This window comes from Mya arenaria, chromosome 3 (assembly GCF_026914265.1).
Source record: "Mya arenaria isolate MELC-2E11 chromosome 3, ASM2691426v1".
Taxonomy (NCBI): Eukaryota; Metazoa; Mollusca; class Bivalvia; order Myida; family Myidae; genus Mya; species Mya arenaria.
Genome location: NC_069124.1, coordinates 5,151,654 through 5,170,727, shown reverse-complemented (window position 1 = coordinate 5,170,727; position 19,074 = coordinate 5,151,654). Strand labels below are relative to the sequence as shown.

Below are 19,074 nucleotides of genomic sequence, written 5' to 3'. Positions count from 1 at the left end.
TTTTATACCCCTGCTTCACAAATGGACTTATAAATGGAGTTATAAAGGAATCATGCTCTGTTGGCATTTCTGTCCCACCCGTGCATCAGTCCTGTCCCATCAGTCCTGTTCCGTCCGACCTGTCCCATTAGTCCCACTTTCATGTCTCATCCATGTTGCCATTCATGGTAGGATTTTGAAATAATTGAGCAGAAGTGACCACCATATGAGATTATGACATGTCACGCCCAAGACTCAGGGTCCCAAGCTTCAAGGTCACAGTGTGCCTTAGAACTTTTTCCTTTCTTTGTTTTATAAGCCTTACTGATAATAGTGGTTTGTGACGGTCTATGAATTTGTCATTTCTGATGGGATATGAAAATATTTCACAATAGTGACCACAGTACTGGTAATATAATGATGTGTCACGGGCCACATCCGGGTCCCTAGCTCATCGTCAAGGTCACTGGGTGCCTCTGAACTTGTAAATTTTGCTATATGATCGGTACTGTTGATAGTGGTTAGTGTCCAGTCCATTACTGCCATGCTAGGTTGAAATTCAGAAATAATTTGGCATAAATGTCCACCATAGAAGATGACCCCCGTGTTCTAAGTTGGAAGGCCTCATTCAAGTGCCAAGGCCTCATGTAGGGGTATTCATCCCTTCAGTGATATCTCTGGTTTCATTTACGAAAAGATTTTGTTGATTAAATACAGTCAAACTCCCATTGGCTCGATATCCCAGGAACCAGCCAAAATACTTCAAGCCTTGCGAATATTGAGCCAAGCAGGAACGCTTACAAAGAGTATAACAAAATCTGTCCTTAACTTGGATCCAGTTCGAGCCAGGGAGGAAATCGAGCCAAGAGATATCGAGTCAACGGGTGTCAACTGTAGTTAATTTAGGCAAAATAAACAATAACTATTACAAATTACAACATCTAGATTAATGTCAGTCATTAATGATAAATTAATTATCTTTGTTGAGTTATGCCCCGTAATGAACGAGGAAATCAGATATATATATAAAAAGACAAGTGATCGGACACTGAATAAAACATTTATCTTTTCTTTCTTATACTGAAATAAACAGTTATAATTAAATCCTTTCTTTGTAACACTGACAAACAATATGTTTCCTTATGGTTTCAGTTGGAGGAGGAGACACAGGCAGAGTTTGCCTTCTTGTTACTGGTTGTCCCGGAAACACAGGAACTCTTCTGTCAGGTAACCATGGAAACTGGGACTTCAAATGGGTAGTATTGTCTATATAAATAAGTCATGGGTTTAAGCCCCAAAAAGGGGCACGTTTTGATGACCACTTAAAATGGTTTCTTCCAAGCATCAGTCTCATCAGGTTTCAGAATTGATGTAACATTTATAAGCTTACAATGTTGTTGTCTTTCAAATATCTCAAGTTGATGTAATTTGTAAGTCATCATGGTTTCCTGAGAAACTTGAAACAGAAATTTTCATTGAATTTAAAACTAATAAAGTCATTTTACGTACTGTCATATTCATGTTGGCTGCAAACTTTTATCTTTTCTCAGAAGTTTAGCAATATCCATTTCAGCACAATAAGTCAGTACAAGTGAACACAGTACAATAAGTGAATTAAGGTGAAGAATGGCTTTGTGTTCTCATGGAGATTTTCTTTGTAAATGTCTTCCGCTTTCTGCTATTGACAGGTTGTGGGGAAGAAAGTTCTTCAGGATGAGATTCGCTTTCCTGTAAGTATGATTTGATGGGGTTCAGTTTGCTTTTGTATTTGATGTCACTTATATGGCATTAATGCGTTAATATTTTGCCCCCCCCCCCCCCCCCCCCCCCGGGAAAACATACAAATTTGCCCTTGAGGTATTTTTCGATGTGTTTGTATGGCAATGAGAAGAAAGAATATTTTCAATAAAATGTGTATAGTTTGTGTTGAAAAGTAGATTTAAGAGGCTCTGACTACTAACATAGGATAGAAATATATGTATATAATACCACTCTTATTCACTCATCAATATGATGTTGCAATCATTTCAGGATACAATTATATAGAAATCTGTCTTTCAAACAAATCATAATAAGATTGAAGAAAACATTTACAGTCGAAACTGGTTATGTCAAAGTCGTTGAGACCTAAGAAAAAAGTTTGAGATAAAGAACATTCGACACATCTGAAATACAAAAAAACAACACCAAACACAGCACATTTGAGTCCCATTAATGTCTGATGTTTACATCTGCAATTGAACGGAGGACTTTTTATATAAAAAATGATTTATACCAGGTCCTCTGAATTGGTTGACCAGAGCAATGGAACTAACGTCTGACATTTTTTTAGTTATTCTTTCTGTGCCCATTTGGGATTGTTATCAAATCAATAAGATCTCCATGTTTTATAGAAGAATGAAAAACACACGAGTTTTAGCAATAAATGTCTCTTTAATCAAAAACATAAACAAACAACTTAAATTTCTCACATTAACCAATTATCCTCCAATTATGACAAACCGTCATGATTTTTTTTTCACCTACAACTCGATCTGCAGTTCAACAACAGAACACATAAAAATTGAGATAGAAAAATCAACATAAGCAGAATTCTTTTATATAGAATAAGAAGGAATAAATTCGGAACAGGGGGAAAAGTTCAACACAACTGGAAATTGAGATATCAGATGTCGACATAGCGAGTTTATACGTTGATAACTTCAAATAATCAGCTGAAAAAGGACAGTGATAGCTTTTTATTAAATGTATTTTGAAATTTTAACCCTAAAATCATACCCCACCTTTAGTCTTTGTGCAAATTTGGCCCCCAAGGTAAATTTACCCACATGGGTATTTGTGTATTTATGCACATATTTGACAGTGAGGGTGAATCTCGTCATATAAACGATGAATCAGAACCTTTACATTTTTTACCATTCTTTTGTTTCTGCATGTTTCTGTCATGTACGAACCATTTGTAATCAGAAAATGTCAAATACTTGGCTTTAAGCTATTTGAAAGATTGGAGAAGAAACTTTAAAATCTCAAGTTTAAAAAAGTAGCGGTCTTAAATCGGTTGAGATGGTTCATTGACATCATGTGTTTAGTACAAAGACAATACCCCCCTAGCATTGGATTTTAGCCGTATACCATTTTCAAGAGACATTTAGGTGCATTCAGACCTTGGATGTTAATGTTGCCATGCAGCTTTTAACCTTGGCCATAAAATTATAACAACAACAACAACAACACTTAATATATTGTCGGGGATTTGTAGAGATATATCAGTGAAAAATAAAAACATATTTCACTTTTTCAAACAGTGAAAATATCAATTCAATATTTTCACAATTTTAAACTTTTATCCTGTTCTGTTCTCCAAACCAAACAGGGCTGGGACACAATACAATTACATTATTCTCAAAAATTATACAGAAGGGCACATTTTTCAAATCAAAATACAATTTAATGACTTTTAATACTGCTTTTAGGCGTATAACAAATTGTTTGTTTTAGTGTAAGATCGGTATATATTAAAGCATGTGAAAAACAAAAGTAAATTTACTTTTTGATCCTCATTTGGTTGTAAAACATTACAATCTCACACTGAAAGAAACAGTCGTATCCTCTGGATGAGTCTTTGAACACCTATACTGTGGCATTCCCTACATTAACATCAAGTCATATTACTCTTGCTGGAAATTTTGTTGAGTTTTGTCCCTTGACCAACTGACAAAAACTTGAGGGCATTGGCATGTGGTTGTCGCTCATGTTGTTATATCTCGATTAATCGAATTGACTATCAAAGAGTTAGTTCCAAATGTCAGAATAATTTGTATTTGATTATGTTTTGTTTTGGAAACATAATATTTATTTCTGCAATTAACCTTTGTATAAATTGTCATGAATTCTGCACAAGAATTATTTTCCTCAATTTATGTGGTTATTGCATGCCATGAAGCAATCAATGTTATTACAACGTAATTGTGGCGCAAGTATGTTCACTGCAGCAGTTTATTATATTTATAGATATGTTCTCCTGTAATCTCACTGATTTAAGGTATTTCCAACACAAACTACCTTCAGGGAACATTTATGTAATGTTTTGTCATAAACATTAGATCATGTGGCGATATGATTAAATAGAATATAATTGTGGGGTATAGAGGATAATTGTTCGTTTTAATTTAAGATAGCAGTCAAGTTCATCGAAAAAGCCAGAATGCTATGTGAACAGTAAGCCAGAATGCTATGTTTCACGGGCGCTTTGCCAATAGTGAACTATTTTCTTTTGGCGTTCATACAAGGTCATGTGTCATTGATACATTGTGTAATAATAAAAAGAATGTACCTTCCCCGTTAACTTTCATGAGAACAGTTTTGTCTGTCCATGTTCCAATGTACAATATAAATATAGTGTACGCAGAATAAAGAACTGGGGCTGCCCAGGATGCTGAATGAATAGTTAGTTACGCCAGTATTTACATGTTTTGATAAATATTTTTTATTTGCTTTTCAGGGCCACAGTAGCAGCTTCTCCGCAGCTTTGGAAACAAAGCAGCCCCTATCACTTGATGATGTTCCGAAAGTAGGTATCATGTAGCTGATGTTTCCTCTTGCAACCATCACAAAGACAATTAAGTCACTGCATGATATTACATTTTGTGATAAGAGAAAGAAATACTTTTTGAAGACAGTTCCTATAAACAGTAAGAGAAATATTCTTTCAAAGGATAAATTCACATATATTAAGATAAGTGGTAAGAATTTTACGATCTGTTTAAATTTCTTGATTGCTGCTTATAACATCCGGCCCCACCACCACCCTGTCCTATATTGTCCTGTCCTGTCACTTCACTATGTAGTCCTAAATGTCTTGCCCTACACACATAAAATCTCATAGTAACGTTGGTCCCCTTGGGAAATTGTTCATCTACCATTTATGTGACACTTCACTCTGTTTATGGCCCTTGACTTAATAAAGAAAGGTCTGAAAAAGTGTTGCATGTTGGTCCATAAGTATTTCACCAGGTCCTACACACATGAACCTTCATAGAAATGACATTTCTCTGGGTCTAAAAAGGTTGACTTTGTAGAAAACGGTCTGAAAATCTTGCTGGCATTAATGTTCATAGAAAATATCAAAGTATTATCTTCTATCGATTCAAGTCTATATCTCAGAGAAAGATACATCTGAGAGATTATTAGGTGCACAATAACTTAATGATAGGTGAGGTTATCAGAAAAGGGTTCCCCCAGTGACTTCATTCCCAAGGGATTGAGCCAGATCTAAACACGATACCTATACACTGGTGGTAAACCAATCATTGTCATTGTATCCTGAGGTTAAAATGAGAAAAAAATCAAACCTATGAACTTCTAATGATTTTGACAGGTTTAATTTAGTCTTATCACAGGCTGATATTCGAAGACATATTTTTCTTGGTATATCTAATACAGATCTTTATATGCTTCTTATTAGATTTCCATTTTGGTAGATTTAGAAAGACTTATCGACTAATCTTTCGACTACTGTGAAATCCTTTATATTCGTTGGCATGAAATTTCATGGTTTGCCGAAAAAATACAATTTCGTGGGTACTTGAATTCGTGGTTTTTCATTTTTGAAAAAAAAAATCAAATATGCGATTGTCTGCATAATCTCCACGCGCTTGCCCGTGATTTCCGGGATCTACGTCACACGGTTCATGACACTCGCTAAAGTGGTACGAGATGCCAATTAGTGCATATACCCATGTCAATTATCATTTAATTGGGAATTAAGGTCATAAAAGAAGATGCACCCTGATAATAAATACAGATAGGGGAAGCCATTGAATACCAATTAAGAATTTTGCAAACTGTGAAAACACAGAAAAGGTGCGTATATTTGAGTAAACAAGATCATTTCAATATTTATTCACACAATTTTGTTTAATAAGCATATTGAACACGTTGTTTTGTACTTTGTCACGTTGGGTGCTCAGTAACCTCCAATGTAATTGATTAATTATTTCATTAAATAAAAAAATCGAGTACCGACACTCATCACGCACATTTTGTAAACCTGGAGATTTTCATTAACACCACATGTTTAAACACGTGCTTCTGTCATTTGGTTCATAAAAACACATTTAATTTGTTAAAGGCAGATATAATATGTTAATAAAACAAAGATAGTAAAATATACAGTGAGACAGGTATAAACGCTGTATACTGCGACTTCTGTAACGAATAAACTAGTATGTACATAACATGTCATTTGAAAAAGTGAATAAAGGGTCTATATTTCGTGGGCTCTTAAATTCGTGGATCACCCTACCCACGAAAACCACGAACATTAATGCCCCACGAACATTAATGATTTCACAGTATATAACACATGTGAAATTAGTTTTTAGTTTTTTACCCGTAAATAAAAATGTATATTTCAATGACTTGAAACATGAAGTACAGCTGTCAATTGATTATATTCTTTTCAGTGATTTATAGAGACATATCTCTGAAGTAAAATTAATATCTCAATGTTTGACACAGTGAAAAAATCACTTTGATATTTTTCACTGTTTTTAAACTTGTGCCTGCTCTAAATTCAAAATCAAAGGTCACTATGCTCAATGCTGGGTTAAAACCCAAAATGATGCCATTTGCGAAATGACGTTACAATGTTTGCATACAATTTTGTTGAATTTTCTGGAAAAAATGCCATTTTATATCCCTTTAGGCGTATGGTAAAAAGAAAAATTGTTTGCTTCAGGGTAAATCTATATCACAATATATTTCACCTCGTCACCACCAAAGGTAAAATTTCACTCGTGGCTCTGCCAACCCTTGAAATAAAGCTCACTCAGTGAAATACCACACTTGAAATAAAGCCTTTGGTGCTCACTCAGTGAAATATATTGCGATCTTACACTGAAGCAAATATTTACCCTCTATAGCTCTAGAACTGGAAGATCAAGAAAACAAACCAGAGTACAAAGTTGAAATGAAGAAATCAATGCCATCCATTGTCCACAACTGGTGGTTTAGACTCAGTAGTTGACATTTTCTCCAAAAGAGCCAGTGTCTGGCTGTAATTTTCTGAAGTCCAGTGTCTAATTGGACCAACAAGGAGAAATGATCAATATTGGGTCCTCTTGATTGTTCAATAGATCTCAACTTATTGCATATAAACTATTACCTAATCAATGAATATGGAGAATCAAACGTAATTTGTCCAAGCATGCTAGGGGCCTTTGTCATTGTAAATGCTTTGTAGGCTTCTTTAGGCTTCTCTGTTCTATTTCAGTAGCAAATTTATGATCTCAGACATAGTTGGTCACATCATGCAATCTTTCTGAGATGTTAGATAAAGGTGACTGATCGGCACCGTGATTTGAGAGACATTCTGTGATGGGCATAACTGAAACTGCTTATAGTACAAACAATTGATGCTGTGATTATATCTCTTGAAGCAAGCTTCTTTTTGTGTTTAAGACAGACTGCTAGTTGTAAAGTTAAATCAGTGCTTATATATGAGATTCTTTAATTGCAACATGTGTATTTGATAGGCCAAGACATTCAATATCCTTCCAAAGATTTATTTACATTTGAAGACAACATAAAGTAGGTATATTGGCCATTGAGGTATATTGCCCATCAAGGTTTATTGCCCATCAAGGTATATTACCAATCAATGTGTATAATTGGCCATCAATGTATATATATTGGCCATTGAGGTATATTGCCCATCAAGGTTTATTGCCCATCAAGGTATATTACCAATCAATGTGTATAATTGGCCATCAATGTATATATATTGGCCATTGAGGTATATTGCCCATCAAGGTTTATTGCCCATCAAGGTATATTACCAATCAATGTGTATAATTGGCCATCAATGTATATATATTGGCCATTGATGTATATTGCCCATTAATATATATTGGCCATCACGGTATATTGACCATCAAGGTATATTGGCCACAAAGGTATATTGCCCATCAAGGTATATTGGCCATCACGGTATATTGACAATCAAGGTATATTGGCCACAAAGGTAAATTGCCCATCAAGGTATATTGGCCATCACGGTATATTGACAATCAAGGTATATTGGCCATCACGGTATATTGACAATCAAGGTATATTGGCCACCAAGGTATATTGGCCATCAATGTATATTGAACATCAAGGTATATTGGCCATCAATGTATATTGGCCATCAAGGTATATTGGCCATCAAGGTATATTGGATATCAATGTATATTGGCCATCAATGTATATTGGCCATCACGGTATATTGAACATCAAGGTATATTGGCCATCAAGGTATATTGGCCATCAAGGTATATTGGCCATCAATGTATATTGGCCATCACGGTATATTGACCATCAAGGTATATTGGCCATCAAGGTATATTGGATATCAATGTATATTGGCCATCACGGTATATTGAACATCAAGGTATATTGGCCATCAAGGTATATTGGATATCAAGGTATATTGGCCATCTCGGTATATTGAACATCAAGGTATATTGGCCATCAATGTATATTGAACATCAAGGTATATTGGCCATCAAGGTATATTGGCCATCAAGGTATATTGGCCATCAAGGTATATTGGCCATCAATGTATATTGAACATCAAGGTATATTGGCCATCAAGGTATATTGAACATCAAGGTATATTGGCCATCAAGGTATATTGCCATTCAAGGTATATTGAACATCAAGGTATATTAGCCATCAAGGTATATTGCCATTCAAGATATATTGAACATCAAGGTATATTGGCCCTCAAGGTATATTGGCCATCATGGTATATTGAACATCAAGGTATATTGGCCATCAAGGTATATTGGCCATCATGGTATATTGGCCATCAAGGTACAAGTATATTGGCCATCAAGGTACAAGTATATTGGCCATCAAGGTTCACGTTTATTGGCCATCAATGTATATTGGCCACAAAGGTATATTGCGCATTTATGTTTTGTTTTTCAAAAAAGTCTTACGGTCAATTGACATGTTTGTATGAAGAAAAATGTTTAATTCAAGATTGTTCATTTATTCTTTGTAAATCTAGGATATTGAATGTTCCAAAGAATTGTTCAGCTATGGAAGTACTTCTCTCTTACATTTGTCCTTTGACTTGGAAATTATACTCATTGCAAGCAAACATTAAAGAAATGTAATTAAAGTAATGTAGAAGGAGTAGAAGATAAATTCCATTTTATTTCTGAGTGTCAATTATGTGTAGATATGAGAACACATAATTTGGAGAAATATTATTATACTGGCAAAATATACCTTAATTTAGTGCATTACTAAAATAAGAAAATGTTTAATGTTATTAGAAATTTTTTCTGTGATCTTATGGTTGTGTGATATGCTTATTTATGTAGCTTATATGGTACCTTGACTTTTATTTGAAATATGTTTGTCATTATTATATTGTGTACTCATGGGCATTTTGCTGAATAACCTCTTTGACCTGAGCATTAATTTTGCAAATACAAACATTTTATGTAAATTGGCAAAGCTATTTTTTGTCTGTGAATCTACTCATTTTCTAACCACATGACCATAAAGCCAATTTAGTGAGTGCTTTAAATGGTATGTCTCAGCCAAGAAGATATGGTCAGGATAACCTTTTGAGAATCAGACTGTTTATGACCATCTGCTGAAACCTCTGACTCCAAATAAGGTGGAGAGGCAAGTTTCTAAACCAGTTGTTAAGCCAGCTCAGATTGAAAAAGCATAACCTTAAATTGTCTAGATTGTGGCATAACTGGCCACACTCCTGAATGCCTGAAAGCCATGGGCATTAAAGAAATGGGAAAAGTATCCTACTAACTTATAAACAGCAAAGGTTTACTGGTATAACTTTGTTGCAATTTGACAGAATAATTTTGCAAAAGGAAAACTATTGAGAAAAAAATGCTTACAGAAATTCATTTACACAAAGGTGAAAGTCAAGTTGTTGTAGTGACGGAACTTTTGAATAAAATTTTATTCAGAATTTAGTTAATACTTGAGGGTGAAGAAAGTTTGGAATACATCCAACAGTAGGTTGTATCATGTACTTTACCTTCCATTATAACTTAATAGACATTTGTAACATTTTTTTAACCTTTGCATGTTTGAGGTGAGGTATATGGAAGTAGTTCATATAAAGGATACCTCTATATTTCAGGAGAAGATTCGAGGTATTGAGGAGTTGGTTGATACCTCTGTACATTCCTTACTGTGTGTTCCTGTCACTAGTCGATCGGACAACTCTCTCATAGCCCTCGCATGCCTAGTCAACAAACTCAATGGACACAGGTAACATACTACCATATTCAAACTATTCTGTGCTACTGGTGAAGTATTCTCCCAGAATCTCTCACATACCTGTGAGTGTCACTATAAAAGGTAGCTGACAATAGGGAGAGAACCAGGTCTTACCAAACTGATAAAATGTTAAGCGTCAGGTTCCATTTTCATGACTACATACCTGGCAGGAAAACTCAAAACTCAAAATATCAGAAAAACAAAAATTTAAATTATGAAGAAACATCATGTTCAATTGCAGGTGATTTTATGTCCCCCCCCCCCCCCCCCCCCCCTTTAAAGAAGAGGGAGTACATTGCTTTGCACATGTCGGTTCGGCAGTATGTCGATCGGTCCCTCCTTCTATTGGTAGACCGAAGCTTTTCGAGTGATAAGTCCACAATTCCTGCATCTATAATTATCAATCTTGACATGAAGGTTAGGCCTTACCAGTAGATGATCCCTACTGATTTTAGGGGTGAAAGGTCAAGGTCACAGTGACCTTGAATGCGAAAAAGTTGACAATGCCTGCACCCATGACCCTCAAACTTGACTTAGACGCTTGGCCTGACCAGTAGATAACCCCTATTGATTTTTAAAGGGGTCATTGGGTCAAGATCACAGTGAGCTTGAACGCAAAAAGTTTGTCCGTGTGATAACTCGCCAATGCCTGCACCTTTGGCCCTGAGGTTGGGAGGTGACTAGTTGATGACCCCTTTTGATTTTAATGTCATAGAGTCAAAGGTCAAGGTCAAAGTGACCTTGAATACATTAAGCTTGTCCAAATGATAACTAGACAATGGGTGTTTTTTTTTGCTCCTCAAACTTTACGTGGAGGGTGGGCTTGACTATGGGTCAATTTACGTCATATTTACTTGTTTCCTGCTGCTAAGAGGAGACATGTTTTTCTGCAAATATCAGTCATCATCTGAACATGATAAATACTGTACCTACTATCATCACACTTTGAATGGTCATAATTTTAAAATTGCCTCAAAGGCAACCAATGTCAATGACAAATCAGCTGTCATTTCAGTCCATGCATATTTCATTCAATTGCCTAAATATTCCTGACAACATGGCGCTCAGGGGGCATAATTTTTAACAAACATCTCTTTTTTATTTTAAGTAATGAGCTCTTTAAGTATATTTCTTTGCATAATTTAGATTTTCACATGTTTTCATTTCTATCATTATAAAGGTTGAAGACCTAGTTATCTTGTTACAATAATATTACTTCAACTGTGTGTACTGAATTTTAGTTTTGTATTATATATTTGTAATAAATGCTTGTTTTATTACTGTAAACTACCATTTTGTTATTACTGATGGGGTGTAAATCATTGTAATAGCTAGAATAAGAGATGTTTGAATATTAGTTACACATGATTGTATTTTAATGCTCAGATTTATTCACAACATCATGCTTCACTTTGAGAAATCTAATGAAAGGCAAGAACATTTTGAATTAGAATGGAATTATTCAATATGAAACAATTGGTTAAAACTGCTACATGTTGTACACGACAAAATTGCTCTAAGCTTTCCGAATCTTTCTTTAAGAACTTCCCTAGTGGTAGGCTTACACAAAACCTTCAACATCAATCCCTGGGTTTGTTTGATTTGCTAGCTGCAGTGACCAAACTTGGGGGGAACAGAGACAATGTAGAGAGAGGGTAATTGGTTCCCTGTCAAAGCTTGGGTTCTAGACATCAAGTTAGGTCCTGATTTACACATTTTCCACCGACTGTACTGCAAGTGTGATATCTTTATGGTTTCCTATCTGGGGATAAAACAGCATGCAAACTAGGCATAAAATTCCTGCTATTACTTGCAGTGCTGTGCGCCTGTGGCAAGTTGTGATGTTAAATGGTTCTGTCATGGAAGCAACAAGAAATATTGACTTGTTTAAGACTATTTAGGCAATTTTAGGAAGAGTTACATGCTAGTGTATAGTTTATACTTATACCTCTTTGTAAATGTTTCTTAGGCATTCAAACATTGTAAAAATATAGGCCTGGACCGGTATTCATGAATCATCTTAAGTCATATCTTAACTTAGGTTGATTTCTTAAAATTTTCATAGTCAAATTAAAAAAAATGTATCAGTGATTTAAGAATACAAATATGTTTATTCAATAACATCAATAAAAAAATAAAGCATAACAGGTAGTATTAACCTATTATATCAAATAACCAGTGAGATACTAATAACTTAGAAAAATGACTTAAGTAAAAAAAATGAGTTAAGATGTTTTATGAATAGCGGCCATTGAAGTGCAATGTTTGATGATCAAAACGGGAGTGAAGAAAATCATCTGATCAGCAGTATAATATATTCTACAAAATGGGGCAGAAATACAAGAGATCCTAATATATTGATTTTCTAATTCAATCAGGGCATCACTCTGTCTTTTGTTTCTGCAAAGCATACACATTTTGACAGGATGGGAGCATCTTGTTACTGGAAAATTTATTTTTATTGACACAGTTATATCAAAACAAGCTTCCCCTGATCTTTTATTATTACATTGTATTGATTTGTGCTCTTGTCTGACAAGATTGTCATTTGTTTAGTGAAATATTGAGAAATTAAAAGAATTGCCTGTCCTGGATTAGGAGTGTCCAAGATCTTTGACGCAGCCATTGATTGGTTTTCTGTCTCCATCACAATCTGACGTTATGGTTAGAAATATTCATTAAATTACAAAAGACAGAAAGGCTGGACAGTTAATATCTGAACATGTCTCTTGAGTAAATACAAAATAAATGCTTGAAGAAAACGTTCTCAAAATGCTCTATCAAATGAAGGCCTCGAATGTTAAGGGAATAATATAAACAAAAAGGCAATATCGTAGTACTTAAATGGTTTTGTTGGCTTTACCTTCCAACTAGTAGAACTTTTATCAGCAATTGTCATACAGTGATTGACTATCGATATAAAACATTAAATAAAGAGCCTTATCCAATTTAGCATGACATTTAACTGTTTTGTTTTTGAATCGCCAGGTTTACAGAGAAGGACATATCTACTATACGACAGTGTTTCCGGTATACAGCGACTGTTCTCACCAGCACACTAGCCTTCCAGAACGAGCGTAAACTCAAGGTGCAGACACAGGCACTACTCAAAGTAGCTCGCCATCTCTTCACAAATTTAGGTAAGTCTTAGTGTAATGCTTCCATGCAATGGTTGGGTCGAAGGTTATGCTAGAGTAGTGGGGTGCAGAACTATAGTGTTTGAATATCGAGATGAAAACACAACTAAACTGGAAAAAAATGACATCATAACACAGCTTTTAATACAATGCCTTTATATTTTAGCATGCATCAGCTTTGCCTCAGAAAGTACATTTATTGGCAATTGATACTATAGTATTTAATATGTATACAAGTTACACAATATGCTTGTGTGTCTTTTTAACATGTTTTTTGCTTAAAGGTGATGTTTTACTTAAAATGTGAATGAATGAACATTTGCCTGAAAATGAATGTTTGCCTGATTTTGCCTGATATTCCACTGATAATATTTATTCGTTGTGTATTGTCGTGCATCTTTGAATTCTGTATGTACTTGTGAAGACATGTCTGTGGGCTCTTGTTTTAGCATGTCTGCATGAGACTTTTGGGAATGGTCTAGAAACATTTCCTTATATCAAGATGAGAGATACTGTCATAAATGTTGGAGACGATAAGAATATTCTTAACCAAATTGTGAACCCAGAAGAGTACTATTGGCTCATCAAGCGTTTATGTTTAACACCGGCTGCTGATGTGTCTGGTCATGTGAAATGTGAGGTCAACCATGGGATTGGTTTAAATGGTGAAGCAGAAGGCTTTGAAAAGAGTGAGACATCTGTTGCTGGCCAGACTGATAGAACTGATGACTCTATAAGACTAGATCCATACATTTGGGATGATGAAATGCTGACCCATGTTGAAGTTCAAGATTACTTCTATGACGATGAAAGTAAGTCAGCAGATTATAAAGTTATGAAATATTTGGAAAATCCATCAACAGAGTTACTTAAGTGTGGAAAAAACTCTATGAAAAGGCTAGAATGTCAAGCTGAAGATGGGAAACTGAATGGCAAACCAAATGTTGATGAAGAGGAACAGAGCATTATTAATGGTTCAGGTGAAGAAGATGAAATATGTGATCAAGTTTCAATTACCTCCGATGATCTAGTGACTTCACGTTATGACCCTGAAAGAACTGCATCCCAGTATTCATTGCTGTCCTATGTGACTGCATCAAGTGATGGTGGAGTGGATAGCATGGACACAGATTTTGAGAGTGAGGCAGATGGACAAGATATAAGCCAGTCCTGCAGTTACGTTAGCCTCAATGAGAAGTTCTATGACTCTGTTTCTGATCAGTCAAAAAATGAGGAGAGTGCAGAAGACAAGACAGCTGGACAAGTTGTAAATACAGATAATGATTCAGAATCTGAGAAAGCTATGCAGATGGGAGAGCATAGTTTAAGGCCTGTCCTAGTTACCGTCAGTAAGGTGAACCTATCAGATATGCAGGTCACTGGTGCCAACTGTGCCACGTTCTCCTTAGGTATAGACTGTTAGCAATTGGCATTTGTTCTTTTTTTATTGTTTTTTTTTCTCCGTTGAAAACTTTTTTATTGTTTTTTGCTGTTATGAGTTGGAAAAAAGTGTTTCATATAAATAGTGTTCTTTTAAACTGGTTTTCATTACAATGGTTGTTCACTAAACGTTTCCAAAGATACGGAAGATGTTAACTGTAAATGTTCACTTTAAGCCAGAATCCAAGCTTAATGCTTAAATGTTTTTTATTTCTTAGTTGTATGTGTGTTTTAACTAATTAAATATATTCATTATTGAAAGCATATAATGAATTGATCCAAAGTTGGTCTTATTATTAAACTGGTAAATCTGCTACCAATGTCTTTCCTATTTGTAAATGTTTGTCCATAATGATCGTTTTGGGCTGGTGGCCTTTATTAAATAATGGTTAGAATTGAACCATATGATGAACGGAATAGCAATTTCTTGTGGGTCCCTTGAGCATTCGGTGATGGAGTGTCGGTCTAGGCTCATGTTTATTTATTCATGGAAGACACCATCAGTTGAGTCAACAGTTTTCTTGTCTGACAGAATGCTGAAATGGATACTTGAGGGCATTTAATCTACTATGCAAGCCTTGTTGGACTGGCTCCAATTTCTCGAAACTTCTTAAGTCCCTTATTACCGGATTAAGCAAATCTCACTATTTTTGTTTTCCTATCATTTTTGTAGTATTTTCTAGTTTTAAGAGATTTTAGTCTTGAAATAGGAAATATGTTTATGATAATCACAATAAACAATGTTTTGTTTATCCAAATCAAACTTAAGTATTATTTTGGCAAAGTGAAATAAGCTACTTAAGCCTGTTAAGCTTAAGATGTTTTGAGAAAATGGGGCCCCGGTCAGGATTTTTACATTCTCATACTTCAGGCACTGTCTCTGGACCCACACTTTGAGAGCTTCGCGCGAGTCTGTTGTAACACGTTTCATTTCTATGCTGAGTTACAACCATCTTGCACTAAGTCCAAGAGAGTGCAGAATACTCTGACAAGGCAAATTTGAAAGAAATTGTATTAACCCAGCCAACATTTGTTCTATATGAAATTTATAAGTTGTGTAAGTCACAATGTAAAAGACAGTGGGACTCTCTCATTTCAGATTTAAGTGAGATCAATGACTTTATTCATGTTATTTTGTTAAATTTGTATTTGATTATGTTTTATTGAAATGTTATTTTATGTCTGCTTTTAGATGACCTCACAAAGTTGTTACGAGAGATTATGCAGCAAGCTAGAAATCTAACAAATGCTGAAAGGTATTTACAAGTCTCCATTATTAACTAAACATAGTTACAGGTTTTGCTATAGTTCCTGCGTGAATGTCACCAGTGTCTTGTGTACAGTCATTACATCTTGAATATCAGCGTCTTAGTGACTCTGGTGAAAAATCATAATACATGTAGCATAGTTTTCTGCATGTAATGTATGTTGCTAAAAATACAGAGCTAACTGTGTTAAATTGGCACTTAAAATGTAGAACATTTGGGCAATAAAACATTTTATGCCTTGATGTTATCTTCTTGGTTGTGTTCTCTCAAATGTCTTTTTGATGAAATTAGTGTTTTCAGAGAGGAAATAGTTTGGTTATTGTAAAAAAGCAATGAATAATTGTTTCCAGTAAAAGACTCCTTGGAGCGACAAGCTGTCTGTGCATTTGTAAATTGAGAAGAGCATAACTGATGCACAGCCACAATAAACCAGAAAATACAACCACATTGTTCAATTCTGTTCAAACTTAATTATCCCTTCATATTATAATTTATATTGTCTGTATTTCTCAATGAAGTAAGACAAGGGATTGCTGCAACCTTAAAGTTGTGGTGTAAAATGTTGGTCATAACTTTTTAACTGGGTAAACAAGTAAACAGTGACAATATAGGCAGGTATGTTACAAGTCCTGCCGCTCTGGGAAAAAATGACAAGCATGATCAACTTAGAAAAATGGCAAGCATGGTCAACTTAGAAGATTGGCAAGCATGGTCAACTGAGAAAATTGGCAAGCATGGTCAACTGAGAAAATTGGCAAGCATGGTCAAATCAGAAAATTGTCAGCTAAGAAATTTGGCAGTCAACTAAGAAATTTGGGGGTCATCTAAGAAATTTGGCTGTCATCTAAGAAATTTGGTAAGCATGGTCATCAGAATATTGGCAAGCATGGTCAACTGAGAAAACTGGCAAGCATGATCAACAGAGAAAACTCTGGCAAGCATGGTGTACTGAAATAGACTGCTGAATATCCCACTTCAATAAACCAATTAATTACTAAATGGAACTTAACTTGTCCGAATCATTCTTAATAAATTAAATGAGAATCGGTCCAGTGATTCGTTTGGCAGAGACATTTACATAGAAACTAATCCATTATCTGTTTGTTTGCAGGTGTTCTGTGTTTCTGATAGACCACGAGACCGAGGAGCTGGTTGCCAAGGTGTTTGATGGAATCAGCACAAAAAAGGACAACGAAGTCAGTTACTAATCAGGCATCTGGTTTCATTACCTTACAAGTCTGTTTTCACATGAAAAATGTTGCAATATTGTAGTGGTAATCTTGTCATTATTGTTGTGGAAGATAGTAATGTATTTAGCCTTCAAAACCATAACTGTCATTCACGCGAAACTTAAACAAGGTTTATGCTGACATAATTGTGCTTACTTGCAGCAAATCCCACAACACTGTTTATATATTGTTTATATTGTGCCCCCATATGAGACAGTGAGCACTGGTATCTACTTGCGGAGCTTTTGTTTCAGTTGGATTCCAACTTCTGATTTAATACATTAAACGGAACACTCTTAAACTCTCCGTAATGAGTAATATGCTAAATAGGTAGATTCCCAGACTAAAATGTGCAACTTATGTAAATGAATGATTGTCATGCAACCAAAGACATTAATATGATCAATATCATGAACCTCCTGATACAATTACTGAGAACATTTGATATAACGTTCTCTTTATTATTTCAAAGAATAAAAGTCTAGCGATTCCTTGAATAATATTTCAGAAACGTGTTCTTTGATTTAAAAAAACTACAAATGACCTATTTAATGGTGAAGCAGTGATGGCAAAGGACATGAAATTCCCTCAAGCTATCTTGCTTCTGTTAAATAATTTATATATTCACTATAACAGTCTGTGATACAATAGAATTACAGTCACCTTTCTCTATTGTTTAAAGGTACAAGAGGAGATTCGATTGCCAATTTCTCAGGGTATAGCGGGAAAAGTAGCCACTTCAGGTAATTGCTCAGGGTATAGCGGGAAAAGTAGCCATTTTAGGTAATAACTCAGGTTATAGCCGAAAAAGTATCCACATTTGGTAGTTACTCAGGATGTAGCGGAAAAATTAGCCACTTTAGGTATTAACACAGGGTTAAGCGGGAAAAGTAGCCACATTTGGTAATTACTCAGGGTATATCAGGAAAATTAGCCACTTTAGGTAATTACTCAGGGTATAGCGGGAAAAGTAGCCACTTTTGGTAATCACTCAGGGTATATCGGGAAAAGTAGCCACTTTAGGTAATTACTCAGGGTATATCGGGAAAAGTAGCCACTTCAGGTAATTACTCAGGGTAAATTGAGGAAAGTAGCCACTTCAGGAAATTACTCAGGGTATAGCTGGGAAAAGAAGCCACTTCAGGAAATTACTCAGGGTATATTGGGGAAAGTAGCCACTTCAGGTAATTACTAAGGGTATATCGGGAAAAGTAGTCACTTTAGGTAATTACTAAGGGTATATTGAGGAAAGTAGCCACTTCAGGAAATTACTCAGGGGATATTGAGGAAAGTAGCCACCTTAGGTAATTACTAAGGGTATATCGGGAAAAGTAGCCACTTTAGGTAATTACTAAGGGTATATTGAGGAAAGTAGCCACTTTAGGTAATTACTAAGGGTATATTGAGGAAAGTAGCCACTTTAGGTAATTACTAAGCGTATATTGGGGAAAGTAGCCACTTTAGGTAATTACTAAGGGTATATTGGGGAAAGTAGCCACTTTAGGTAATTACTAAGGGTATATTGGGGAAAGTAGCCACTGCAGGTAATTACTAAGGGTATATTGGGAAAAGTAGCCACTTCAGGTAATTACTAAGGGTATATTGGGGAAAGTAGCCACTACAGGTAATTACTCAGGGTATATTGAGGAAAGTAGCCACTTCAGGTAATTACTAAGGGTATATCGGGAAAAGTAGCCACTTCAGGTAATTACTCAG

General features: G+C 35.3%; 1 protein-coding gene across 10 annotated transcripts in view; it reads left to right on the top strand.

Moving 5' to 3' along the window:
• Positions 1-19,074, top strand: part of LOC128227583 (cGMP-dependent 3',5'-cyclic phosphodiesterase-like) — a 101,660-nt gene that overhangs the window by 64,232 nt on the left and 18,354 nt on the right. For all 10 annotated transcript variants that reach the window (XM_052938261.1, XM_052938263.1, XM_052938262.1 and 7 more), the window contains 8 exons: positions 1,132-1,206; positions 1,668-1,709; positions 4,481-4,549; positions 10,145-10,275; positions 13,273-13,424; positions 16,054-16,117; positions 17,241-17,325; positions 18,041-18,101. In XM_052938261.1, coding sequence (XP_052794221.1) covers positions 1,132-1,206; positions 1,668-1,709; positions 4,481-4,549; positions 10,145-10,275; positions 13,273-13,424; positions 16,054-16,117; positions 17,241-17,325; positions 18,041-18,101 — 679 coding nt within the window. The remainder of the gene's footprint in view (positions 1-1,131; positions 1,207-1,667; positions 1,710-4,480; positions 4,550-10,144; positions 10,276-13,272; positions 13,425-16,053; positions 16,118-17,240; positions 17,326-18,040; positions 18,102-19,074) is intronic.